The sequence below is a fragment of the Eutrigla gurnardus genome, assembly GCF_963514095.1.
Source record: "Eutrigla gurnardus genome assembly, chromosome: 3".
In the NCBI taxonomy this organism is placed as follows: Eukaryota; Metazoa; Chordata; class Actinopteri; order Perciformes; family Triglidae; genus Eutrigla; species Eutrigla gurnardus.
In genome coordinates this window covers 19,251,453-19,278,861 of record NC_139917.1, presented here as the reverse complement: position 1 = coordinate 19,278,861, position 27,409 = coordinate 19,251,453, and the positions used below count along the sequence as shown (strand labels likewise).

Below are 27,409 nucleotides of genomic sequence, written 5' to 3'. Positions count from 1 at the left end.
GTCACTCTGCCTCTACTTGGATATTGTGACTTGGACAAGCAGAGCTCTGAACATGGTCTTCATCACGATTCAGAAGATTCAAGTTCACGGTTAGTTAATGATTTGTGTTGTGGGATATATGGGGGGGGGGGGGGGGGTTAATTCTATTTTATGAATAATAAGAAGATTTCTATTGGGGATGCTGGAGGAGGAACTCTGTTGTCAATGGTTAAAGTGGTTTTTGAATTGTATATAATTTAATGTATTTTATAACATTTTTTTAAGGAAATATTTTATAGTCAGATTGAGCGTTGACGTGTAAGTTATATTCTGTATGTGATCGCAGTCTTCATATTTTCATTGATTGTTCTCAAGATGTGGTTATTTTGAAGCCATCTAAGACTATTAATGATCATTCAAATAATGTTTATATAATGTACACTATGTAGAGTATGGACACTTTGCCAGTATTGTCATCTCATTAAGAAAGCTATTTATATGATTTGGTAACAGAGATTCTTTAGCTATAAAGTTGTAAAGAAGATTCCTCTTAGACAAAAATTACTTTTTATATGTTTAGCCATTTAACATGCCTTTTATTCATTGAATTAAAATAAATAACATTATTTTACTGTGCTGAAACTAAACCTTATTTCTGTCTCAGCTTGATAAATCCATCATATTTATGCTGAAATCATAATCTAAAAGTAATCCATTTTTTTGGGGACTGATCTTTGATATGTTAACGTTTAGAACAGGAGGTTTAAAAGTGTAACCTGCTCTGACTCACAGCTGTCTTGGTCACTTCCTTGATGGTAACAACGTTACGAGAAAAAGAGAGGGACTATGTCTCACGTTTCCACATTCTCTTCCCCGTCACAGATGAGGCAGCAGGTGTAGGAGAGATCTGAGGAGGTGTGCGTGGGCCCGGAAGCGTGACAAAGACTTGGATATGAGGAATATCATTCCCGTGAGTGTAGGCGGCGATGGGGGGGAGTCCCGCGGCCTCCGCAGCAGGGTGGACAAGATGAAGCTGTGGCTCAGGCCGAATCACAACGTGAACATCCACATGGACGCGGAGCCCGGCGTGTGGCTGATCCGCTTCCAGTTGTTGGACACTGAAGGACAATACGAAGTGAGTCCCAACAAAACCACACACGGTTTCTAAGGTTATCGATCAGGGATTTCCCTGTTGCCTTCCTTTTGTTGGAGTTTCCTGTGACAGCTGCTCTGGAGCTGTGGTCAAATAGTCTATTTTGCTTAGGAAGGTTCCTAACTGAAGAAGTGACCCGGAAGTAAACAAGTGGCCGCCATGATAAGAGCCGTTCGGATTCTGTAAATGCAAAGGAAAGGAGCTCCAATGCATCCTTTCAGATCTCCTTTAGCATAGGATGCAATGGACCTTCCTATATGACAGGAAAGGAGGTTACGCCGACCCACAATTCTTTGCGAGAGCAACATTTAAAGTGCTAAACACCTCGGCCGTTCATGAAAACAAACGTGCATTTACATATTCAACAATTACTTTCACGCATACATATAGGAAGTGGAATTGTGTTGATTAATGTGTGTGGACAGTGATAATAATTTAGTGGTAATTTTTATTTATTTAAATCATTTTACAAACTTGACAAAAATGAAACTAAACCCACAAATCAAATGTAAATACAGCAAATACAGCTGCTGGACCTGAAGCCGGACGATGCCATTATTGTAGTTTCTCCAACGCAGACCCATGTCAATCGCCGGTGCCGATCATCAGCTGTCAATCATCAGCAGCGTTATAATGACGTTGCTTAGTGAAAGTCCGGTCGGATTCTCTGAGCACCGCGGCCGTCTTTTCCTAAACCCTTTTGAGTTCTCCTATCGCCTTTCCTTAACCCTGTGACGTTTTTCCCAGAGGTCAAGGAATAGGAGTTAGGAATAAGAGTTAGGTTCTCATTTTTTGACTATTTACTGCAACCTTGGTGTGATCAAACCTGGCTTCTTACCTGAAATCTATATCGTTGTATGGATATCTTGTATGGGAATAGTGCAAAGTGAAAGCATCAATAAGCGTTCCTCCACTGTCAACCCGGTTTGTTGTCAAAGTTTCTGGGCACCAATAGAGCCTGATCGATGACAACAAATATGGGAGGGTCTCTCCAATATAGAAGGATTCATCATTGAAACATGGAAATGTATTCAGCCCTGAGCAAGGAGATGTTCATATAATATTTATATTGTGATATGAACTCAAACTTTGCTGGATATTGTCTATTATTATGTTTTATGGCTGAGTGAAAGGCAACTGATTGAACTACCTGAGGCTGTTTGGCTGTTTCAGTGTAGTGAAGATACCATTGTTAAGCTTCTGTCTACGTGGCCATCAGCATGAGTCATGAGTCCACGTCACCCACTCCTAAACAACTCCTCATCTGTCACATTATCTTCAGATGAACTGTTTATAACAAATATACAAAATAAAAAACAACAACAGTATAAACTGACCAACAGTACAAAACCCAGAGATATAAGATATAGATAATATAAAACAAACAAAGCAGACAATCTTTATTTACTAACAAATTAGGACTGAAACAAACGGTTATTTTCTCAATAATAGTTTGGTGTGTATAAATGGGAAAAGAAAATGTGAATCAGTGACTTTTGCCATTTTTTGCTTAAAAAATATTATTTGGAATCAATTAAGAATTAAGATGAATCCATTATCCATATGGTTGTTGATTAATCTTCTGTTTACCATCCACTTGTTGTTGCTCTTAAGGAAACATTTGGCTTCTTTTTCTTGGTGAAGACTTAAACAATTTACCAATAAAGAAAATAGTATTTGATTAACTTCCTGGTCAGCTTGGTGATAGATTTTAACACTTGGACGCTAACATCAGTCATGTGTGGGGTTGTGTTTGCATCCTTGAAGTATCAGATCAAACTTCTGAACATTTTTATCTTGGTAGTGGTGGTTATTTTAAATTTTTGACATCAATGTACATTTCCATCGACTCCTTCCTGGGTTGGATTAACTATTGCGTGTGTTGCCTTATGTTATGTAAGTCGTTTCATAACAGAATGATTAGACGAAGTTGATTGACTGGTGAATCACACAGGCGTCTGATTATTATGTATTAAGTTGATTGCTGTTACGTCAAGTTCCTACCTGGGAATTAATTCTGTTGTTCCTGTTCAGCTTCAACATTTTTTCACTCAGGGCGTCAACCACAAAAATGAATCAGCCGATGCTCCAGGAAGTAAAGCATATTCCTGTGGGTGTATTTCTGGTAATAAAAAAAGAAGAAGAAAGAAAAAGCCTTTTGATTATGTGAAGTTTGAAGGAAAAACTTCAACAACATGTTTTTGCATCTTCTTGCATGTATGCATCCTCTTGTTGCTCGCCTGTCACCTCATCAGCCATTCACGGGTCTAATGAGCACTAATTGAGATACACTTTTGTTTGCTCTTTTGTTCGCCCTCTGTTGAGAGACTAGGTGGCATTTGGCAAACATGGCAGAATGATCATAGATTCTCAGTTCAGAGAGAGTCATTAGAGAAACAACGAGCTCGTTATTTGCTTTGAGCTCAAAGAGCAGCGGGCGGCCTGATTAAAGACTGCTCGTCTTGTCTGTGGATGTGATCAAATGCCGCGTTTTCAGTACTGGAAGCTCTTAATTTGTATATCATTTCATTTTGCGCTTCCTCGGTGTTGTATGAGGTCTCTGTTTAGGAGCAGAACCGACCTGTTTGCTGTGGTATTTCCCCGCCACACCCCCGTCACCACGGAGAAGCATCATGAGCTAGAGGCTGTTGAGAAAAAGTGTCCCGACTGGATTCTTTGGGGGAAGTAGCGCTGCAATGTACTGTTCTTATGCAAGTTGATAATTGCCTGAAACCACTCTCTCACTCAGCAGGCAAAACATTTCATTTTGCATCTTCCTCTAAAGTGTTTACTGGAGGTTTTATGAGTCTGCTTTTGACACGGAGAGCTTGAGGGAATTGAATAAGTTTACAAGGTTATCCTTTTGCAGTTTACATGAGATGTCACAATATTGTCTTTACTATTTCTTTTTTTAAGGACAAAAGTTAATTCTGTGCGTATGTCTGCAATGATAAAATGTGTATACATAATTCACTATCACACATGGATATCAAAGCACCATAAAAAGCCTCTGAGCCCTCATAATGCGTTATATATTTAATACCAAAGGTGTTTTAGACAGTCAAGCATAACAATAGCTGATGATCTGTTTCGATGTTTTCCTTTAAAGATTTTAAGCTGTTACAAACATCATGGTGATGTGGGTTTGGGGCCGCTCTTTTTATTGTCTGTTTAAAAAAAGTGCAGCTTAATATACAGTTTATATCCTGCAGTCATACAGGCAGGATGAAAAAAACATCACGCCATTTGCTGATGCTGACTTCAGAGCCCACAGCTTTTATCTCTGACCTGAGTGGGAATACTGGTTCTGCCAGACCCAGAGACATCACAGAGCTGAACGTCTTATTAAAGCGGGTGTATGGTTAGTGTGACTCACAGGCTGTACGCTGTGGGTGGCATTACATAATCTGCACCACGTATTTTCCCAAGGCCATTGTAGTTGATTCCCGTGCTTGGTGCCGTCCAAGATGATAGTGATTGGTTTAAAGAAATGCAAACGAACCATTGTGTTTTTTTTCCACCTTCCCCGAACGTTTCTTTAGCGCTGACATTGTGGAGATGGATCTGGCTATGTGAGACTAGAGTAGTGTAGGCAGGTTATTTTTGGCATCATTGGGCAAACATTCCATTATAGTCTTTCAGCGTATTGTCTTTCACATGGTCTGAGAGGATTTTAGACTTTCGCACTTCCTCTTGGCTGTTTTCAGGCTTTAACAAATCTATCCTGCATAAAAGTTGCTCTTCAAGCAATCAAAATAAGGTGGAAGGACTTATCAGAAATAGAGTGCGACGATATCAACGTTTCAGAAATGGAAGGAAATGTTTAGTAGTTTAGCCTTCTGCTCACGGCTGTGGGTTAGCTCACGGTTACGTTAGCGGAAAAACTATTAGCATTTGTATTTTTCTCTCCATCTTTGGAAAGCATCATCAACTGTAGTTCTCTAGAGTCTGAAATCACAGTATGTCATCTCAAAGGGCTTTACAGCCCCACAGGTTTGCAGAGGAAATAGGACAGTCATTTCCAGAGATTGTTTGTATTTAACGGCATCAGGACCACAATGTCCTTCACTATGATGTTGAATGAATGATGAGGACTCGTGGTACAGGTCATTGTAACAAGGATTGTGTGTGAAATGAATAAATGGTACTCATACAGCATATTGTATTAAGGGTTTTCAGAATGATTGTTAAAACTGGGACAGTGCTTATTGATAAACATTTACATGGAAATATGCAAACTGATATCCGGCCAAACTGCTAGTATTATTGCACATCGCCTTATTGCACATGTTTTGCACACACAGACATAGCTGTATGTATGAACGCACTATAGCACATTAATTAGCATACATAGATGTATATATGTATGCATACAAGGTCACAGGCCTGGATTGTTCCCAGCCACATCCCTAATATCACCCCAACAAGTAAGCCCACACATGCAAGATACAGACTACACATCCAGTGGATCATTTTAAGGTCAATTATAAGTGCAGTTTTGATTGTCCAGTAACCATGTTTTTTAGATGTTTGCTAAATGAGGTAAAGGTTGCCAGATCCCGTGTAGACCTTGGTATGGAGTTCCAGGTCTGCAACACTCGATATGAAAAACTGACTGCCCAAAAACACTTTTTGTAAATGGGACTAGACCATTAGAACAATGATATTTTAAATCATTGGTGAGTACTTGTTGAGGTCATTGTATGAAGGATAATGTTTAAGTTGAAAGACGAGTACCTGTACAGGTTACTGTTTGAAACGTGGGCATCGGAAGCAAAGAAAACGTGGGTGAGACAAAGACTAGTTTTCTGGGGGTTTTCCCCAAAACATTTTTCACGGAATAGATGTAATTTCCTGTTTACAGTTTCCTGTTTTTTTTCCAAAAACTGATACTGACTTGATACTTTTGTCTGGCTTTAACATGAGAAAGAACTATGGCAAATTTTTGTAAAGTGGTTGTCTCCTGTCAGATCAAATGTTTGAAAATATTAAAAAGCTAAAAGTACAGAAATGGATTCCATGACTAATTCAGAGGACTAATTGGATGTTATCTGTTACATTACTTCACACCTTTGTTGTTGAATATATGAGCAAGATGTGAAGTAAGAACTAATAGGAGTACAGAATGAAATGAAGCTTCTCTTGCTTCTTGCGTTTCAACACGCCAGCTTTATATTTTCTCCGCTTTTTGTAGTGACGGCCCATTCTTCCCATAATGCATGGCACTGGAATTTCCAAAATGTGTGTTCCTCTCATTTTTGGTGATAATAGTGCGTTTGTTCAAAACATGTCAGTTTATGTTGGTGATTGTAATTTTTTGTGTTGGTTTATGGCTTACGCCATGATTGACATGGCTCTTATCGTTCTTGACACCAGCTTCAGAAACACCGTTTCAGGTAATTGTAGTGACCTTGATAGGATATGCCTCCTTTTTCTGAAAAATGAAGCCAATGCGGAACTTCCTTAAATTTGCATTCTTTCTACTAGCCATGAAGAGGCGATTCCTGTGTTGGGGCGTGGCTACCTTGTGATTGAAAGGTCGCTACCACAGTGTCAATCCTGCCACCTCGCACCACGCTACCAATGCAATTAGCTACTAAGGTTACTTTAGCACTTAGCTTTAACGTTTTCCTCGACTATGGAGTCTAACTCTAGCCCCTTTAAAGCCCCTTTTAGACTGCCTATTCGTTGCAGAAGTATTCCACAATTATTCCGCCCTGTCGTCAGTCTAAACGCTCGCCGCGGCGGAAAGGTGTAACAGAATATTAGGAAGGCGTGTCTGGCGCATGGGGGAGATGCCTTTGCGGACGCAGCCAGCAGCCATTGAAATCGCTTCCTGCTAGTCGCCATATTCCGGTTACTCCTGGCTTCTTCATTATTATAGTGCAAAATGGATCCTGTTATAGGCGGAAGAGTGCTGCTACATGTTTTAGTAATTCAGTCCCTGTATATAAATACAGGGTCTGATCGTAAAAAATCAGCCTGTTCCCAACCGCAACGATTAACCTTTCCTCATGTTTTGTTTACATCGGCTTTTTACGTGTGCTTTCCCCAGTCGTACCAAAATGTCGATTTTATTGGCCAGCGTCGGATATGTTTATTTGCATATATTATATATAAGTATATATAAGTGATACAGCGGAGTGGACCCACAATTCATTTTGGGATAATGTGACGCAAGCCCATGCAAAGTCAATGAGGTCCGTCAACGGAAAGGTGCAGTCTGAACAGGGCCTTAGTCACAGAGCCGCATCAGAGGCAAGACGAGTTGATACGGCATGCTATCTGAATGCTCCCCGCACCCGAGGCGGAAAAGACGTTACCAGGGCGAGACGCCACTGGCGGATTTAACGAGCTCAAAGCATAGATCTGAAGCAGATAAAACGAACGAGGCTGCCATTATACGCATCGACATGTTTATGATGCACAGCAACTTCGCTTGCGGTTGAGGAGTCTTGTAAATATGCGAGAAGAGCAAAACTTCACCTTTCATAGTTGTTTTGATGCATCGATCTAATCAGATTTCCGACGCTCATTGAATACGTCACACGGCTGAAGAGTCCACAGACGAGACCGCAGCCGCACTGTGGGACGTCTCACTCGTTCCGCAACGGTTCTATCTAAACGCAGACACCATTGCGGCATATTTTGACCTGCCTTTTTTCTGCCATTACGGCGGAATTGTAAAAGGGGCTTCTGTTAACAGCTTCACACCAGAAACCAGATCGAGCCAGATGCACTAAGGATGCCGCTCGAGATGGCGCTCTGATGTTTATTTCCTCCCATTGCTCCTCCACAGTCCAAATATGGTCACATCAGTTACCTTTTTGAATATGGTATAAAGTGATGTTGATGGGAACAATGGGACTACACATAATCACTACTTTGCTATTCCCTCTCCACCAGATAGGGCGCAGATGTCTGTTTTTTTTTATAATTTGCTGGTGAATAGCTATTTTGTCAGTGATCATCATTTGTCCGCTTTAAAGTACCTCTTAAACTGTTGTGTCTTCTAGGATAATGTCGATCCTGCCCAATTTTCTTACCGGTATTTAAAAAATAGATTTTAAGATGTTATGTCTTTATAAATGTTGTTTAAAGGACCCATATTATACTGTTTTTCCTCAATTCCACACAGCTGTCAGAGGTCCAATGTCCAGCTGCATATGCATTGCCCCAAACCCATCCGTCGTCCTGAATTTTAGCTGTCTAAAAGTTGCTCAAATCAGTTCTGCCGAGCTCTCCTGAGAACAGGCCGTTTCTGTGCCTGCACCTTTAAATGCTAATGAGCTCTGTCTGTCATCTCCTACTTGGAGAGCCACGGAGAAGATGCCGCTTATGCTAGCGGCAGCATGCGCCAATGTTTACGGTGGATGTAGCGCTATGACTCGCCTATGTGGCTCAGGTGACATTGCTGGGTCCTGTATGGTTGGGACAGATCCTTTTACGAGGGTCAGTGTTGAGGGAATGCCAGCTTTGTACTGACCCCCGTTACTGAAGCAGTCCGATGTGAAGTAGTTAGCACTACAAGCTAACACGAACCATAGCCGGCACATTGTCATTAAAAATGAAACGCAACCACTGTCTCTTCTGTTCTTCTGTAGCTGGGACAGAATATAAGCACTTATGTTGATTTGTACAACCAACAACAGAGCAATTTAACACTAATCATACATTTTATTTGAGGGCGCCTTTCAGGACACCCAACGTCGCCTTGCAATGCATCGGAAAAATATACTCAAAAGGTAAAAATAACAAAACATGACAAGTACACCACTGAGAGAGTACACAAGAGAAAGACACATACATGTATATAACGGTTACATTGTGAGGATAGAAGAAAAACTCCCAGGACAATGATCATTACAGTGAGTAGGTCAGTTTGAATAGGTGACTTTGAGGTTGGTTTTGAATGCTGTTATGGTGTCAGACTGTCAAACGTGTGGGGGCAGGGAGTTCCAGAGCCTAGGAGCAGTGAAGCTGAAGGCCCTAGCACCCATAGTGATTGAATGAAATGGGGGTGATGTGGTCAGATGTTTTTTGGGGCAGGTGATCCGTGGCAGCCGAGTTATGAATGCCTGTTGAGCAGTTTGCTTGGAAGGCCAGGGAGAACAGCGTTACAGTAGTTGATCTGGGATGTGACAAATGTGTTCCACCCGAAACAAAGTCTGGAGATCTAGAGCCATTTCCTTGAAGACAAAGATAAGGATTTTTAACTCTAGCATTAAACCTGTCCTTCTGTACGGATGTGAAACGTGAAAAATAAACAAGGGCGTCCTGACCAAACTACAACCGTTCATCAACAAGAAGCGAAGACATCTATGCGGCATATGGTGGCCAAAGAAAATTACCAACGAGGAGCTGTGGAGAAGAACAGAGCAGGAAGAACTGGAAACGACCATCAAAAGAAGAAAATGAAAGTGGATTAGACATACACTGAGAAAGCCCAAGACATGTACTACATGTACGGATTGGACATATAGTCAAACAGCACAAGACATTGAAAAAAGCCAAGAGGAAAAGCCAAGATTTTGTCGTCTGGAGGTAGACCGTAGAAGCCCTATGCTCTGTCCGGAGCGAAGAGGAATAAGAAAGGACTTCAATGCTGTCTTGAGACATGGTTGGGCGTAGTCTGGAAATGTGTCGAAGGTGTAAGAAAGCAGTACGGGTGATGTTTTTTTATGTGATGTGCAAAAGAAAAGGGTGCTATCCAGAGTGACACCAAGGGGTCTTCACTTTGACCGGAGAAGGGTACAGAGAAACCATCCATGATGGCTTTGGAGAGGGTGGTTTTGGAGCCAATGAGCAGGGCCTAAATTTTGATGCCATTGAGCTTCAGAAGGTTCCTGGTCATCCGGTTCCTGATGTCCTAGAGGCAGTTGCCAAGGGAGTCGGGAGGAAAGACACTTGTTCTATTTTTAGCTCTTACTTTATCGGCAATGATACGTTGTGGTTTCTTTGTTTCCTTCTTTTGACAAATGTACTTATTGTAAGTCGCTTTGGACAAAAGCGTCTGCTAAATGACTTAAATGTAAATGAAAGACAGTGGTGGGTTTGGGAGAGATGTAGACCTGTGTGTCGTCAGCGGAGCAATTAAAGTGGCCACCATGGTGGTGGGGGCTGCACGGTGGTGTAGTGGGTAGCACTGTCGCCTCACAGTGAGAGGGTCCCCGGTTTGATTCTTGGGTCGGGTTCGGGTAGTCTGCCTCTACATGTCAGCCCTGTGATAGACTGGCGACCTGTCCAGGGTGTACCCTGACTTTGCCCAATGACAGCTGGGATCGACTCCAGCCCCCTTTTTGTCATGTTTTAGATAACATGACAAAAAGCTAGGAAATAAATGGGGTATGTGTGAATAAAAGCTCCATGAAATTGATAACTGTAGTCTTTTAAAAAATATATTTTTTAGAAAAAATAAAAACCCATTTATTTATTAAACTACAATGTTAAAAAAAGAAATAAATATGGAACACTTAAATCACACATCAGATCATAATTAACAAATTTTTCAAGTTGAAAATCTTTACTGGGGTACATTGTATAATGTGTTAGAACAAAATTATGTAACAAAGGTCAATGGAAACCAAAATCATCAGTGAATGGTGGCCTGGGCACCGTCAGGGCCTCAGTGAGCTCTGTCTATGGCAGTACATGGCGCCGTCGGATGCACCTATACATAATGTCCCAAAGGTGCACAATTCGATTTAGGTAAGGGGAACGGGAGAGACGGTCAATGGCATCAGTGTCTTCGTTATCTAGGAACTGCCTACACACTCTGGCCACATGAGGCCGGGCATTGTTCTGCACCAGGAGGAACCCAGGGCCCGCTGGTAAAGTCTGACAACCGCTCATCTAGTGTGTGTTACAATCATCCCACACACATTTGGCCCTCATGCCACCCTCGTGGAGACTATTTCTGACCATTTTGTCAAAAACATACACACCAGTAACCTGCTGGAGATCATTTTGTAGGGCTCTGGCAGTTCTCCTGGCTCACAAAAAAAAGGAGCAGATACTTGTCCTGCTTCTGGGCTGATGCATTTCTACGGCCCTGTCCAGCTCTCCTCGTGTAACAGCTGGTCTCCTGGTATCTCCTCCATGCTCTAGAGGCCGTGCTGGGAAGCACAGCAAACCTTGCAACGTCATGCATGGATGTGCCAGGATTACCTGTGAACCTGAATAGGCTGCAGGTATACCGCCTTATGCTTCAAGTAACGACAAGGACACTAGCAGACCCCAAAACTAGAAAAGAATCAGTCAGGAAGGACTGATTCTTGCTTTTTTCTTTCCATTGCACCTGCTGTCATTTTCATTTGCACCAAAGCAGGTGGAGTTATGTATATCTTGATATTTACTTTTTTAGGTGTATTTATTGCCTTACTTATTTATTTCAGGATAAATTACAAAGGCTTATTTATTCGTATAATATTAAATTAAATACCATTCCATATTATTCCCCTCGTCCTGATTGGTTAGTAGCCGTACCTTTCTCCTTAGCCCCGCCCAGTGAAACGCGGCTCCCCTCCTCCTCCACCCCCCCTCCTCCCCCTCCCAGACTGGTCCGTTTACTGCCACTGTGTCTGTCGCCGTGCGCCTCTGACGTCCGGACCGATTCACCTGCTCACCTTTTATCATTATTTGTTCCATTTTATCAAAAAAAAAAATGAAAGATATGACTCGGTCGGAAGTGAACTGCTGTTGCACGGCGCTCACTCCTTAGTTTCTGCCCGGGCTGCTCGCTTCACACCTGCAGCGAAACGAAAGGAGTTTACAGACAAAAAGTGTTGGTTTGTTCTCTCCGAGAGCAGGACGAGCATGGGGAAATGGCATTTATCGATGGTAGGTTAACGTCGAATGAAATGTGTGTTGTGAAGGGCGATAACGAGCTGGAGGCTTTTAATACCACTTTGTCGAACTTTATTTTTCTGCATGTAAACGATATTTCTCTCATCTAATGATGTAATGGTTGGACTCACTTACATCCACCAGTGTTGCTCTGGTTTTTGTCTGAATTAAAGCAATGAACAGCTGTTGAAGAAAGGTGACGCCCAGATATATGGTCAGAATTATGCTGTTTTTTTTTTAATCATCAACAACCTGATATTTCTCAGTCACTGTACACTGTACATCCATTATTATATAAAGAGTCAAGACGATTATATTTGCCAGCCTGTAATAGAAGAGAGTGATTGTGGGACAACCTGGAATTTTCTTAAGCACACATAGTTCCAATCCAAGATGTCTTGATGTGTCAGAGAGGATTTTCATGCTCCGTTACCTTCTTCCACTAAGTTGCCATGTAGTGTGACAGTAAAAACTGTGGGCTGGGCCATCATTTATATATTACTGATTAATAATATTACTCCAATTTTATTAAACAATATGACAGAAATGGTTGTTTTCATGTTACTTTCTCGACCATTTAGTGTCGTGTGAGGGGAAATTGTTATTTTAAAAGGCTACAAAGTTAGAATTTAAATGAAGAGATCATGGTGTCTTGGTTAAATTGCCCCTGTGCTTGTGGACATAAACAAACATGCCAGTGTATGCTTCTTTGCCCAATGAGCTGTTCAGTCAGCAGGTGTCTGTCTGCGTCAGAGTTCAAGGCCGGGTCAACAGCAGAATTTGAAGAATGAGCTCAGTTGACGTTGAGTTTGACGGACTGACTCAGCCTGAAGGCTTATATAATGTTGTCATGGGTTTTAGATCCGTAGTGTTGTCATGGCGATGAATAAGCAGCCAGTGTTTTCCATAACTACTGGGGATAAACTTAAAAGTTTCTTGTTGTGATGTGTTTTTTATATATTTCTCTTAAAGTGTTTCTCTTGTGTTGTATGTGAGATTTCAAGCACATCAAAGTCGGTGTTATCTACAACATCATGAAAGGAACGGAATAGAAAGGCTTTATGGTGTATTTGCGTTATTATTTGCCAGATCTTGATGACCTTGCTTCCTGTTCTGCAGGATCCGGTGCAGGAGTGGGGGGAGGAGGAGGAGGACGGGGCTGTGTTTGGCGTCACATTGCGCAGGGAGCCCGTCCTGCCGAGCCCGGACAAGCTGCAGCCCCCTACAGCCTTCAGCTTTGTCCAGTACCACACGGTGAAGGTTCGCAGGCTGAAGGCCGCCACCCTGGAGCGTCTGGTCACGCACCTGCTGGACCCCGAGCACCAAGAGCCAGATTTCATCCGTGTCTTCCTCTGCACCTACAGAGCCTTCACCTCCACCAGCACCCTCATCGAGCTGTTGTTTCAGAGGTGAGAAACTGTCCACACAAAGACTCTGCAGGCTTTTGTTGAACCAAGACATATTTGAACAAAAACCATGGGGGCTCAGTCAGCTGGTCTGCAGGCGACTCAGAGACTACTCAGTTTACCACTAAAGATTTATCCTGATGGAGATCCTGGAAAAAAAATGTAGATCATTTTGGAAATCACGTACTTACCTTATGCTGAGAGTTGGATAAAAAGATAGTTAATCCCTCTAAGCTGAATAAGCTAAATATAGTTGGTATAAATCTGTATGACGTTAAAGAAAGACGTAGAGCGATCACACACTTGTTTAATCAGCGTTTCAGTTTGCACACACAAAGTCGCCAGTCAAAGGTCAGGGACATGTTTCAGCCTCAATTAAATATCCAACAAACTAGGTGATGTTTGGACAAAAATTGCTTAATGACCAGATCCTGCGAGTTTTGTCAAGATTGAAGAAACGATTACTGATTTATAGTCTGATTTGTGTTGAGCGACATACTATTTTGCATTTGAAACACCCCTTTATGGTTCATTTGAATGAAACTTTCAACTGGGCAATTTTTGGGGGTTTAATTGATTAATTTGCATTTTTACTTTCCCACGGTTTGTGAAATCGCTGAACCACAAAATTGCAATTTAAAAACCATTTTGGACTCCCAGATTTCTTTTGCTTCAAGGGACTCTGTGGTAGCATACTCTGCTTTCCAGAATGTGCACAAAAGTCAGCCACATACAATCACATCCGACAGACAGGCAAAAATTAAAAGACAGACATAACGGGATAACCAGTCAGTAAAAGTAGGTAGAAAGGGTGGAGAACAAGAGGAGAGGGGAGGAGAAAAAAAGGCAGCTCCCACACTATGTTCCTTAGTAAATTAATTTACCAATTAACGAGAACACTTCCAAAAGTTTGCGATCTCCTTTTACTGCTCCTTGGCGCTATCCTATCTCTCCTCTCTCTTGCCTCTTGCGTCTTCCAGCCCCTCCTCCTTAAGCCCCGCCCCTCCCGGGCTCTTCCTCACCCTCATTTATGATTCATTTGTCTTAATCTCTGAGTTAACCATTTTTACTCTTTATAAACCAAATTACTTTTAATTTGGCGATCTTACAGATTTATTACTGCACTTATTTTGGAACTAATTTATTTGAATCCCTGCTTTCTACACCTGGGCTGCATAATATTATAGACTTTTTTCTTTTTTTTTTAATCTTAATGACGCCAAGTAGTGCTGTTTCTTTTTTTGGGGGGGGGGTTTGAACAACTGATTTGTTCAAATATGCCTCAAATCTCATTCATTTTTATTGTGTTAATAGAGAAAATACTTATTTACATTTTGCCTTGTTTTTTTTAGTTTGTTTAGAGAAAAACAGAAAAAATCGAGGTTTAAATCGAAAATTGTCCATTAGTTTGAAAAAAAAAATTAGATTTTATTTTTAGGCCAAATCGCCCAGCCCTACTTTCAAGTTATGCTTCAGGTATTCTTGTGGACACATTCTGTATGTTTTGTGTTGAATAGCCCAAAAGTTGTTTATTTATGTCTAATTATCTGCAGAGCCACAGAACTTCTATAGTCAGAGTTGTGTTATGTGTGCCAAATTCCAAGTCAATTGGACTTGGGGTACTGAGGGCTAGGGCTGCAGCAATAATGGCATCACCACCATACCACCATATTAGGAGATGCACCACGGTGTTGAGCCCATCACCGCTTTACAGCAGTAATTTATTTTTTAATCTCTCCACAAGTGAACAAAAAAACCTTCTAAATGCCGAGGTCTCAAACACATAACATCTAGCAAGTACATCACGTTATTTCAACCTTCTTGTCCTGACCAATCAAATCAATCCAGAACACTGACAGTGAGGAGAAGCAGTTTAGCACTCTTAACTGTGATACTCCCACACCGATGTGACTCTGTGCAGTCAAATCACAAGGGATTTCCAGGAGGAAGCCATCAATCATGGAGAATTGCCTGGTGGCGTGATAAACAAACACCATTTACATCTAAATTAGCCAGAAAGTAAATGAGTAAATGGTGCTTTCAAATAAATGTGATTGTGCTGTAAACAAGAGAAAATTGGCGTGAAACTGTATGATTGAGACCTTGGTTGATGGTGAAATGTCCATCCTGGCATTGAATTGTAATGTGTTGCAACCATGTTTCTGTAATACAAATGATGTCAGCATGCAATAACTTATGGTCATGTATTAGGTCTGTTACATCAACATCTAGACCTTGTTGTGTGTATGTGTGTTATGTACACAAACCTTGAGAGAAAGTTCTGAGGCCTGCACTATGAAACCAGATTTGGGGTTAGTGAGGTCGTTCACTTCTTCAAGTTAGATTACCAAAGTAATGTATGCTGCACATCTAACCTACTCTGGATCTGGTTATGTTTGAGATAAAAAAAAACAATTAAAAAAAACTACTGACCAAACAAAGCTTGATGTGAGGATTGGGGGTAATATTACACAAATTAGATGAAGGTAAAATCACTATCCAGAGTTTAAATTCCAAATGGAGAAGGGACAGCTGGCAAATACATCACCGACTGAAATATGTAAATCAGTATATATTCTCATAAATTCATATGATCCTGCCTTCTTCCCCTTGGAATGTTCTTATATTCTTTATTCGCTCCAAGTCCTCTTCTCACTGCTCGAATTGCAGCTGAAAGACTATTGCTACAATATTGTATTATAATAATTTCCTCAATGGGGTGAATAAAGGATCTTATATTTTATGAGAATATATCCAAGTAACACATTCATTCAAAGAATACACAAATAACTAGTCAGATCTCTCGTGCTATAGCTGTGGCAGTGATATTATTAACCTATCATTTTAAGGGACCATACCAGTGTTACCAACGTCTCTCAGCTCTGTTGTGATTGACAGCTCAGAGGGCGGAACCAAAGTATAAAGGCGGTCAACGATTGGCTGAAAGTTAGACCTCGGGCTTGTGTGAATTTCAGGCTCGTACTGATACGACTAAATAGACGCGCCATAAAATGAATGATTTTCGACTTTTCCCAGTACGCCTTCCTCATATTCATACTGGGACATGTTGTTTAGTGGTTCTCTGACCAGTATCTCCTTATCTACATTAAATTGCAGATCGTAAACGAACGTTGAGCGGTATCTCATGCAAGCTTGTTTGTCTCACAGCTTGCTGGTCCAATCAGAGCCAGGTATTGGCCAATGGAATGCAGCCAAGGGAACACCTGTTCCTTGTGCCAAAGACTGTGCTCGTTATTGAGGTCGGCATGTGCCAAAAAGAGACTCTCTTGAACTTAATATCAGCGGCTAGCTCCACCCGGACCAATTAAGTGGAGCCGGATATTAACAACAAGTGCACCCAGAACCTGATCCTATCTGCGGACGCAGAGGTCACTTGGTCAATGCACACATTTGTACGTCTTTTATTGGAGTAATACTGTTATTTTAGATTTAAAAAAAACAAAACAAAAACACACGGTGAGTTTCACAGGGTTGGATTACCTAAACCCAACCATTTAACAGTCTCAAAGAGTGTTTTTAACACCGTTTTAACACTAATGGCAGTCAACAGCGATTAAAACAGGGATGCTGAACTCTACTAATGTAAACACTGCAGACACGCATAATGCAAGCTATTGGACCCACACAGCCATGTTTTCAAGTATTTTTTTTTTTTTTTATTATAGGAATGTAATCTGTGCTCATGTGCAAACCTAAGGGATCTGGGGCCTGGTTCCCAATCCCAGCAGTGCTGGCGGCCCATTGAAAATGCAAAGATTTTTATAACATAGCTCCCACAGTGGCATATATGTGTTTTAGCATCGGTGTGGAGCAAGGGAAATCATCTCTATCAGTTTAGATTGTAACAGTCAACAGTGAATCATTTTCTCACACGTACACGCCCATTAAAATAAACAAAATATAAAATGGCCGAATAACAACGTTTGGCGGCACATGGTGAAGCGTTGCGTTACCATAACAGCAGCAGTGCCAAAATGACTTTTAACATTGGGATGACGAAGAAACATTTGGCTAATCAATGTTAAATGTTCCAATGCTAATATAAAAATTGGTGGGGACAAAGTGTAATCGGGGCATACTTCCCATTAGAACATTGTGACCGAGGTTGTGTTTTTAGATGCAGCTTGTTCTCCGGGAGAATGCATGCTTTGACCGGGCGCAGCCATTCTTGCGGTGTACCAGCACACATAACACAAACGGACATATTTTTGTAATTGACGTCAATTAGATCGACGAATGGCTCCAGGCCTATTTCGCAACCATTGATGCCATACAAGGCGAATCTCTGTTGACGCTCGGCGAGTTTCTGTGAGAGGTGTTAACGTCATGAACAAAACAAACAGTCAGGAGCTTTGTTCTGTTCCAGCGTGACCACACCTAGCAGAGGTGCTTCTTCACTGAACTGAGATTTAATTTGACTAAATGCAAATGGTAGGAAAACGTAGAGATTTCCCAAAGATGTTTTATTTCCCGTAATATGATTTAATATCTACATTTGCGTACACATAATCGGATACAGATACAGTCCATAGTGTGGCCATTAGTTCTGTTCTAGTTGATATATTATTTGTCAAACAGTTGCCCCCATATCTGTGGTGCTGGTGGCAACAGGTTTCCTGTGAGCTTTATATGAGTTCAGCCTCAGGACAACCTGGGAAGTGTTGTCTCACCTTTCCTTGTAAACAGCCTGCTCTTACACTTAATAGGTGCCATATAAATGCAATTAACTCATCTTTTTTTTTTTATGAAACACAACTTTTACAATATTTTATTTGCTCTTTTGTGTCACATTTTGATGCAGGAAAGAAAACGACCCTGTTATAAAATGTTATAAACCATGTTCCTACATTTAGACAGCATGGCAATATGCTCCAGTTATAGTGCATATGTATATATTATATAATGCGTTCACACTCGATATTGTCGAACACGACTTAAGCCCTGATTATCCGCTCCCCAACAGCTTGTGGAGCTCTCCGAAAAAAGCCCCGGATCAAAAACCTGTGTTGGCTCTGCACTCGTGTGAAATGTTGAACGAAGCTGTGCATTGCAGACATATTCCAAATAGATGGCGTGTTAAATATCTGGACTTGTCAGCAAACGAAGGCCAATGAGGGTGTGAGACACAGGTTTAGGGAGTAACAATGGGACGTTTACTGTATGTGTTGCAACAACTACTCTGGTCCTCGTTGCACCTATGGGCGTGGGATGTTTGCATGATTAAACAAAGCACAGAGGTTGGGTTTGGAATGACACACTAACATACTGCATACTAAAAATTAAATCACTGTGTACTGCACACTGCCTTCGAAATGAACCATTGGTATGAGGTTAAGATGAGAACATTCCTTATGAGTCACACTGCAGGTTAATTTACAGGCAGTTCATTCAACCTTTTTTTTAATGCATTCAAACTTTATATAAATCTCAAAGAATCACTGTGAGCGTTGAGAGCAATGCCTTCATTCAAAAAGATGGTGAGAATTAAAACACACTGTCTTTATAAAGTGCCATATTAAAGGATATTATCCTGGGCTCACAGTAGATCTGCAGAGACTTAATTTTGGTAATCCTGTTGAAAGATCTGGAGGTACATGAGCCCCTGATTTCGGTCAGCCATGTAGTGTGAAATCCACAATGACTTCAAGACTCCCGTCTTCAACACAGCAAGTTGTGAAAACTTTGAAACAAATTTGAAAGCCGTGCAATGCAAACTTTACTTAATCTCTACAGAGATGTAAACTGTTGCCGGACATTTCTACTGGATAACCACCCATTATAGAGGGTCAACCTCGGGACAGTTGTTGTTAACAGGGTGTTTTCCATCACCATGCTGTCCCTCCATGTAATAATTCTCATTGAAGTGAAGTGCTCAGCTGATAATCCTGTTTACCTTTTTTCCACAGAGATGACTTAATCTCCAACCTGGATAACAGTGTCTGCCCACTCAGGTGAGTGCAGTCAGAGATTAGATTTCCCATCAGTCCAAATTTAGTTTTTACAACCTGGTGTGAGGGAGTAAAATCACATTGTCCCACATGTTTTCCTCCTTTAATCTCAATCAAGGATGAATCTGAACAAGTAAAGGACTGACACACTATAATTAATAGTTCTTCATGTGCCTGATTCACCCCCTCAGCACCTTATCCCCGGTGATCCGTCTGTGGCTGGAGGAGTATGAGGAAGACTTCCACGAGGCCCCTCAGTACCAGGCCCTCAGGCTGCTGTGCGCCCACTTGCGGCATCGCCTCTGCTACAGACGCTTAGCTCAGACTGCTGAGGCGCTCCTCAAGAGGTTCCAGGAACAAGGTACGCGGAAACGGAAGATGTGATTTATGTTGGACTGCACAATCGCAATATAATATAATATGATATAAAATCCTGTTTTCATTGTCATTAATGAGTCGGTGCGTTTTGACAGATTGCAGCCGGTCTGTGTCACAGCGAAACGGTGAATCACTGCAGCAGGAGGACGGAGATCAGGACGACGGAGATCGGGAACACAGAGGAGAGACATCTGCTAAGGAGGAAGATAAATACAACTTTATGGACTTCTCTGTGAGAGAGGTGGCGGAGCAGCTGACCCGACTGGACGCTGTAGGTTCCATTAACAAGTGTCTCGGAGCTCATTTCTGTGTCGGTTAGGGTTGCTCATGAATCGTGTGTCTCCCTGTCGCCATCTCTCCTCCAGGAGCTGTTTGCCAGAGTTGTGCCCTTCCACTGCTTGGGCTGCGTCTGGTCTCAACGCGACAAGAAGGAGAACCGGAACCTGGCACCCACTGTCCGCGCCACCATCTCCCAGTTCAACGCCGTCACCAACCGCGTCATCACCTCACTCCTCTCCCCGTCCTCCCCCAGCTCTTCCCCTTCCCCTTCCTCCCCCGTCTCGTCTCCCGTCTCCTCCCTTGCTTTCCCGTACCCCTCCACTGCTCCCAGCTCGCCCCGCTGCTCTCACACCAGCCCCGCCCACAGGGCACGCATCATCGAGGGGTGGATCGCCGTTGCTCAGGTAAGGGTCGAAAGAAACATTTAGTAGGAATTCAGTTTATCATCAAATGCAATAAATGTAATGGCATGGCTGCATTTCTTGTGTTTTCTCTCTGCAGGAATGCCGACAGCTGAAGAATTTCTCGTCTTTGAGGGCAATCCTTTCAGCCCTGCAGTCCAACTCTGTGTATCGCCTCAAGAAGACATGGGCTGCTGTCAGCAGGTCAGCAATCTATTACAATACGCTACACTAATTTTTTATAAATTACAAAAAAAATTGTTGAATTATTTAGGACACAAAATGAAAGATAACAGGTTTCCATGAATCATTTATCGTCCTTGTTCATGATGGATATTGACTCTGATGCAAAAAGGACATTGTCTTAACAGATGTAGGTTGTTTGGTTTCAGGGAAAGCATGAACGTCTTCGACCACTTGTGTGAGACATTCCCCGACGAGAACTGCGTGCTCACGAGCAGAGGGATCCTGGTGGAGGTAACTATATGAGAGGACGCTTGGTACACTTGGTACTTCTGCCTGATTAATGAGGAAGTAGAGGGATCAGAGTACATATTAGAAGTGTGTCAGCTCTTTCCAGAGGCAGTGGGGGGGGGGGGGGGGGGGGATTTCCTGATAGCATTGGGTTAATTTGCACAGGCCTGTTCACTGCAGGACACCACTACCTACTGTAGTTGCTTGTGTAACTTCTGGCGTCCGGCTCCTGTTTTACGGGGCTCTTGAGGCTCTGCATGTTTACAGCTGTACATACTGTAATTGCAGTTGCAGCTAAAACAATTAGATGTTTTTTTCAGTTAACAGAAAATTACTATTGATGTTAGATGTTCAATTGATGGAAACACTTTAACCATGAAGATTCACTGCCTTTTCTCTGTTTTATATCATTGTATAGTGAACGCCTTTCGCTTTTGGGGTATTGATGAGACCAAATAAGATATTTGATATTTTATTGGGTTTAAATTCATTGGAATTCATCAATTTAATCTAAAAAAAATCAGTAAAACAAATAATTGTTAGTTGCAGCCTTACATGTGAACATGTAAATCAACCCACTGAATGTATCGTCTACAAATGGCAGGTAGTCATTTGTTAATTAGCTGTTCTTTTAATGGTCAAATCTCTTCTCTCTTTCTAATCACGAAACCGAATGAATGTTCCTTTTGTTCCCTGCGATAAAACAGTTGATATGAATGTGTATTTGGTGATGTTATCAGCAGCCCAGTTTCTAGGGATTAATGAAAAGGTCATTGAAAGCAGCTAACAACTACAAATATATTAGAGGCTTGTTGGGCACTAACGCGTACTTACTGCGGCAAACCCTACCACACCTAAGAACGCTCTGTACACAGCTGCTCCACCCCGAAGAGGACAATTGTTTAATGTGTGTGGTTTGTTGTTTGTCATCTCACACCAATTATAGTTATTATGTTTTATTGAAATTGACGGGACATTTTGTCCATTTTTCTGCAGGATGGGACTCAACCGGATGGCAGCGCTACGCCGTGCTCGGTGTCCAGACTCGTAAGAAAACATTCATAATTTTGTTTGGAAAATCATTCAGCAATTTCAGGTTTGACCACCGAAATGATGTGTCAGCTGTACCAGCAGCTTAAAATTGAAAGGCAGAGGTTATATTTTTCTCTGCGTGGATCATCAATTCTACTTCTCTAAAAAGTCACATGTTTTCAATGATATAAGTTGCTAAAATAGACCATATTTCCAGTTCCCTCTTCAATCTGCTAGTATGCATACAACTTGACTGGCAGTTTGTTTCCCTCCTTGCGTAGGTAAAGTGTATAAAAGCTGATGTGTGTGCAGTGTTTCTCACAGTTTGGCAGTTTACTTAGTCTGGGTAGGGCCCTTTGTGAAATGTTTATACCCCCATAATCACTCTATTTAAATAGTGATGGTCCTATTTCTTCATTGTCTGTGTACATTTCTACGTCATATCAGTAGATGCTTTCTTCCAGTCATATACAATCTTTCTTACTTAAAGGTAATTCTCCATTAGACCAACATTTAGGAGTTCTAAGGAAAAGCTTTTTGCAAATATATCAAATGAGATATTTGTCACACGTTGATTCTCTCCCAGCCACAGTGATTACGGAGATGTAAAACTGTGATTGATTTGTGACCTCAGAGCTTAAGCAGTGGCGTTGTGCCGTACCTCGGCACTTACCTGACTGTCCTCACGATGCTGGATACGGCGCTGACCGACACTGTGGAGGCAAGCACACCTCACACCCACAAACCCACCCATTGTTTTACTTTGTTCTCTTCTCTTTATGGTGCTATTTATCATGCCGCTTTTGTAACACCGTGTACCTTTTTTCACAGGGTGGACTCATCAACTTTGAGAAACGCAGACGGGTAGGTGTCTCCCCCTAGTGGTGTCTTGCATGAATGACTATGCTTGTTCCTAATATTGGTTGACGGTACTGATGTGTATGATATTTTTTTTGGCTGTTCTTCATATTATTCTGTGCTCTGTTTCTGTTAATTCAATTCCCTTTTAGGAGTTTGAGATTCTCTCTCAGATTCGGCAGCTTCAGGCTTCCTGCTCCCGCTACAGCCTCCCAGTAAACCCTTATATCTCCACCTGGCTGCAGGCACATACGCAGCTCACAGACCAAGAAAGGTGAGATGACAGAAAAAGAGCAACGGACATTCCCATTATAATCCACGTAGTGGGATGGTGGGACGGCTATTTTTATGTGTACTATTGCCATCGTTACCGTTGTAGCGGGCAAACTTGACTTGTTTGCCCGGTCTCACTGAGGTGAGATGTTGCAGTAATGACCAAACCAGCAGTGACAATCAGGTTGATTGGAAGACTTTTGCATCATTACTTAATTTACCTTTCTTTGTCTCCCAAAGCTACGAGCTGTCTCGTGACCTGGAGCCCCCAGTTGACCCCTGTCCCAGCTCCCCCAACTCATGGAGCAGTCGGCTGATCACGAAGAAACTTGCTGCGTAAGTTGGGAAACCATCTTTAGCCCGTAAGCCAAGGCTGACTACCATGATATCAATCCTCAGCCCCTTGTATGTAAGACTTGTCAGACCAGGAAGACCTTGGATTTGTTGTTAATGGTAGAAATATTTTTCATATTTTTGATCTGCATACAAATACACATACACAGTCATGAGATGCATGTACCAGATTGTATTTTTTATTCAACGAATGCATTAGTTTATGAGGAAACAATTAATGTTTATTAAAACATAACTGGATTTCTGGAAGAGATACACAACCGAACTGTGTGTGTGTGTATGCAGGTTGCGAACATCCAGTGACAACTCCCTCCGGAAGACCCACGCTGACCAGATCAGTCTGTCGTCTTCTGGCTCCAGCGGTTCAGACATGGAGGACCTTTCTGCCCCGACGCCTTCCCCCATCAGACTCAAACTCAAGGTGAGCCCTGACAAACTCCTGTTTCTATAGTTTAAAAACATAAAATAATTAATGACGTTTTCACAGAGATTTTCTATTAGTATTTTTTTTTATTGACTCCTATGATACTATTTTCTCCTCTGTCTCTCTCTCTCTTTCCGTCCCTCAGTCTCCCTCAGGGTCTCTCCACAATGTTGCAGAGGATTATTACTCCAGCTCCACGTCCTCCTCCTCTCCCAGTCTGTCCATCTCCTCCAGCTCCTCCCATTCGGACCTCAGCTCTTCTTCTCTGGTCCTTAACCCAGAGTCACCTGGGCCCTCGTCCAGCTGCTCTTCTCAGTCCCCACAGCCCATCTACAACAAACAGGTTGCCGACTCGTGTATCATCCGGGTCAGCGTGGAGTCTGTCAGCAACGGTAACGTCTACAAAAGCATTCTGGTAAGAACAACGGTTTTGTGATCTTGTGTTTCTAAGTTCAGACCGCTTGTGACTCGAAGTCTAAACACTAAGTTCTAAAAAGAAAGAAAAAGAATAAAGAACCTAATTTTAATGGAAGAAAACTGACATGTTTCATTTAAGAGTGTTTAAAAATAACTTTTGTGCACGATCAGAAATCTAAACATTTAGGAATGTTTTTGTGGCATTTGCAAATAAGCTGCTATCATAAGCCTAAGATTTAAGTGTGAATTCTTACAGACAGCATAATGAAGTTAGTCTGCAACTAACAGTCGAAACATCGGAAAAAATGTTTTTCAATGCAAGTAAGCCTAAATTAATTCAAAATCTAGGGGTGTCAACGTCTACACGTGTAAACAGGTACACGGATAAGAAATCATAACCGTTTAGAAAAATCAATAACCGTTTACATGTGATTTTTTTTTAAAATTTTAACATTTAAATTAAATGTTCCCACGAGTGCAGTTATCCGCATACATGATGGGGCACAATGTACAGTTGAAAAAAAAAACATGCGGCCACAGCCAGTGTCGTGTGACTTCAAGTTGACTCGGATGGCGCTGAAAATCAAGCGCAGCACTGTGTGGCAGTTTTTTGAACAAACAGAACCCTCTAGTGGTTATATGGCGCAACTGTGATAGAAAAAGATCATACATTCGTCGGTTAGAAGCTCCGTGTACATGTGTAGAAAAAATTGTTGACACTCCTATCACCATCCATCAAATGTTCCAGCCACCCGTTATCTTTAACCACTTATTTGGGCCGGAGGCTGGCTGACACATAGAGACAGAACCTGGGTTCGAACACCGCCGTCCTTGTATGAGGCGACGGTGCTTAAAGATTTATTACCAAAAGCTGGTTTAAAAAAGTCACTGGTATCTATGATAATAAAACCACTCTGTGAAAAGCAAGAGACCCCACAACAATGTTGACAACAGTTATGAAGACGTGTCTTGGTTGTCTGCTTCATCTCCAGCTGACCAGTCAGGACCACACACGTCAGGTGATTGAGAGGGCTCTGGAAAAACACAACATGGAGGATGCCGGCTGTCATAATTTCCACCTCTGCCAGATGCTCAGCAACGGAAGAGGTGAATATAACTTCCTGAGGCGTTTCCTCTCGCAGGGTAATGTTTGTAGGTATAACCCGCTCAGAACAGGATTAACTCTAAAGCCTCCTTTTCTGTATATTGTGTACCAAGTTGCTCTTTGTGTTGACAAGCTGACAGTCAACAGCATTAGACCTAAAACGTATGGAAAGGCATAATGTTTCTGTTTTGCTAGATAAATCAACCTTTTTTCATGTTTGTGTAAACTGGCTTAATGTTTAGCAATATGTAATGTTTTAATAGGGGTATAGTAGGGTATGATGCTTTTCTCAGCTGGAAAACACTTATTGTATTTTCATTGCCTTCAATAATTTTAGGAATTTCCCAAAAATGACCCTCCATATCATTCTGAGTAATATGTGTAATTGTTATGTGAATTAGAAGCAGATAGATGAAGCTGATGCATAAATACATTGTACCACATCGTTCCTCTTTGTGCCTCAGATCTTCAGATCCCCGACAAAGCCAACGTATTTTATGCGATGTGCACCTCCGCCAACTATGACTTTGTGCTGCGTCTGCGCTGGAGGAACCACGGGAGACATTTGGGCTCCTCTTCCAGTCCTGGAGCTCAACCCAAGACCCGTGCCGGCAAGTGACGAGCATCTGTCCCGGCTGACTGTTAGGAGTACGTCCAGAAGATGGGAGGAGCATCACATCTTTAACCGCCGCCACGACGCTGTCACTGTACAGTAGATATGAGCTGCTCGGAAATGGAGACCCCCGAATCAACCGAGCTTTGACTGAAAAAGAGTCGTGAGGCGTCCCGGGGAGCAACGCTGAAATATGCTACACCAGGAATTTCTCTGGATGGTTTAAAGAGAAATGCGAGAAGAGAGAAATGTCCAAGTACACTGAAGTGATACCAGAAAGAAAACAAAAGGATTCTTGTACTGTCCATCATGTTTAACATGAAAATTTGGATGAATTAACCACAATTCACCCAGGAACTTATTCCCCCTTAGATATAAACACTTATCTTAATGAGGGAAAATGCACATATGCGAACAGTGCTTTGGGTCTCACTGCAACAGGAGGAGGCTCGCTGCTGAAGTCTGGTCTGGGACTAGTACAGCAGACGTGGGACTTTACTTGAGCCCGCGTGGCTGAAGGAGTAACTGACTCTTAACTACACGAAGCAGAGTGACTAAGTAGGCATCATGCGCACTAATAATTTGTGAGTCAGCATTTCAGTTGTGCCGACTCGCCCTTAAATCAAATGACATTGCGTTTTCATTTGACCGGAGAGTCGGTAATAATAAGTATTCAGTCGTCTTCTAGTTGAGGATTTAAATGTTTTTAATGTAACTTAATGTAAATATATCACTGTAAATTATTAAATGCATATCAGTATTCAGCTTTTTAGAGCAAAAGTGGCATGAGGAAAAATGTTAAGTTTCATAAGTGTTCTTTCATTGTTTTGGTATGACATAAGCTCAACTCAAGTTTGCCTGATTTTGAATGGAGGGAGGACGACTGCTGTCTGCTGTAATTAAACCAAGCAGACTGTGGCGTTTATGTTCAAGGGTTGGAAGAGGAGTTGCATGGCTGACATAGAAGTATCTCTGGTATTTCCCTCACTGATGATGAAGGCTGTGGTTCAGGTGAGGCTGCTCAGAATGGTTCATGTATGTGAAAAAGAAGTGTCTCTGCATGTGAATTTCATTTGACGTAATACGCTTATCTCACTGATGTCCAATCAGCCCCAAAACTGAAGAGAGTACTGGTTTGAAGGTGAAATTTCACATTCCTGATGAAATAAAAACTCTTAACACACTGGTGAAGTTCCACAGGTGAGATGTCGGTAACCAAGGTTTGGCAGCTGCAATAAATATGAAGTATGAAGGAGGAGTCCACAGAGGGACTTCTGCTGTGTCTATATGTGTCCGTTTGTCTGCCAGCACTGGTTTTTGTGTTCAGTTTGAAATTTAAGTTTTATTTCAACAGATTCTTTATTTTTTAAATTTAACATAAGTGCTTACTGTTTTGTGTATATAGTATTCAATGTGCACTAATAAAGTCATTTTGCTATTTGTCGTAGT

At 41.8% G+C, this 27,409-nt stretch overlaps 1 protein-coding gene across 2 annotated transcripts; it reads left to right on the top strand.

Annotated features, from left to right (window-relative positions):
* The first annotated feature begins 14 nt into the window (after window positions 1–14).
* rgl3a (ral guanine nucleotide dissociation stimulator-like 3a) lies at window positions 15–27,400 on the top strand. 2 transcript variants are annotated; one of them, XM_084005817.1, is made up of 18 exons: window positions 15–89; window positions 862–1,114; window positions 13,097–13,386; window positions 19,311–19,355; window positions 19,544–19,713; window positions 19,826–20,001; window positions 20,096–20,413; window positions 20,511–20,614; window positions 20,803–20,887; window positions 21,881–21,931; window positions 22,551–22,637; window positions 22,748–22,780; window positions 22,927–23,048; window positions 23,288–23,383; window positions 23,687–23,822; window positions 23,971–24,240; window positions 25,235–25,349; window positions 25,812–27,400. In XM_084005817.1, the coding sequence occupies exons 2-18, from the start codon at window positions 932–934 to the stop codon at window positions 25,964–25,966; spliced, it is 2,436 nt and encodes an 811-aa protein (XP_083861943.1). In that variant the 5' UTR covers window positions 15–89; window positions 862–931; the 3' UTR covers window positions 25,967–27,400. The 2 variants fall into 2 exon arrangements, with proteins under 2 accessions (XP_083861943.1, XP_083861944.1); XM_084005818.1 differs by lacking the exons at window positions 15–89; window positions 862–1,114 and adding an exon at window positions 11,723–11,971.
* Window positions 27,401–27,409: the final 9 nt, after the last annotated feature.

Bases quoted from the DNA above. Each gene is read 5' to 3' on its own strand.
- rgl3a (XM_084005817.1), top strand. From the start codon at position 932: ATGAGGAATATCATTCCCGTGAGTGTAGGCGGCGATGGGGGGGAGTCC. The intron at 1,115-13,096 runs GTGAGTCCCAAC...CCTGTTCTGCAG, and splicing joins ACACTGAAGGACAATACGAA to GATCCGGTGCAGGAGTGGGG. The intron at 19,714-19,825 runs GTACGCGGAAAC...GCGTTTTGACAG, and splicing joins CAAGAGGTTCCAGGAACAAG to ATTGCAGCCGGTCTGTGTCA.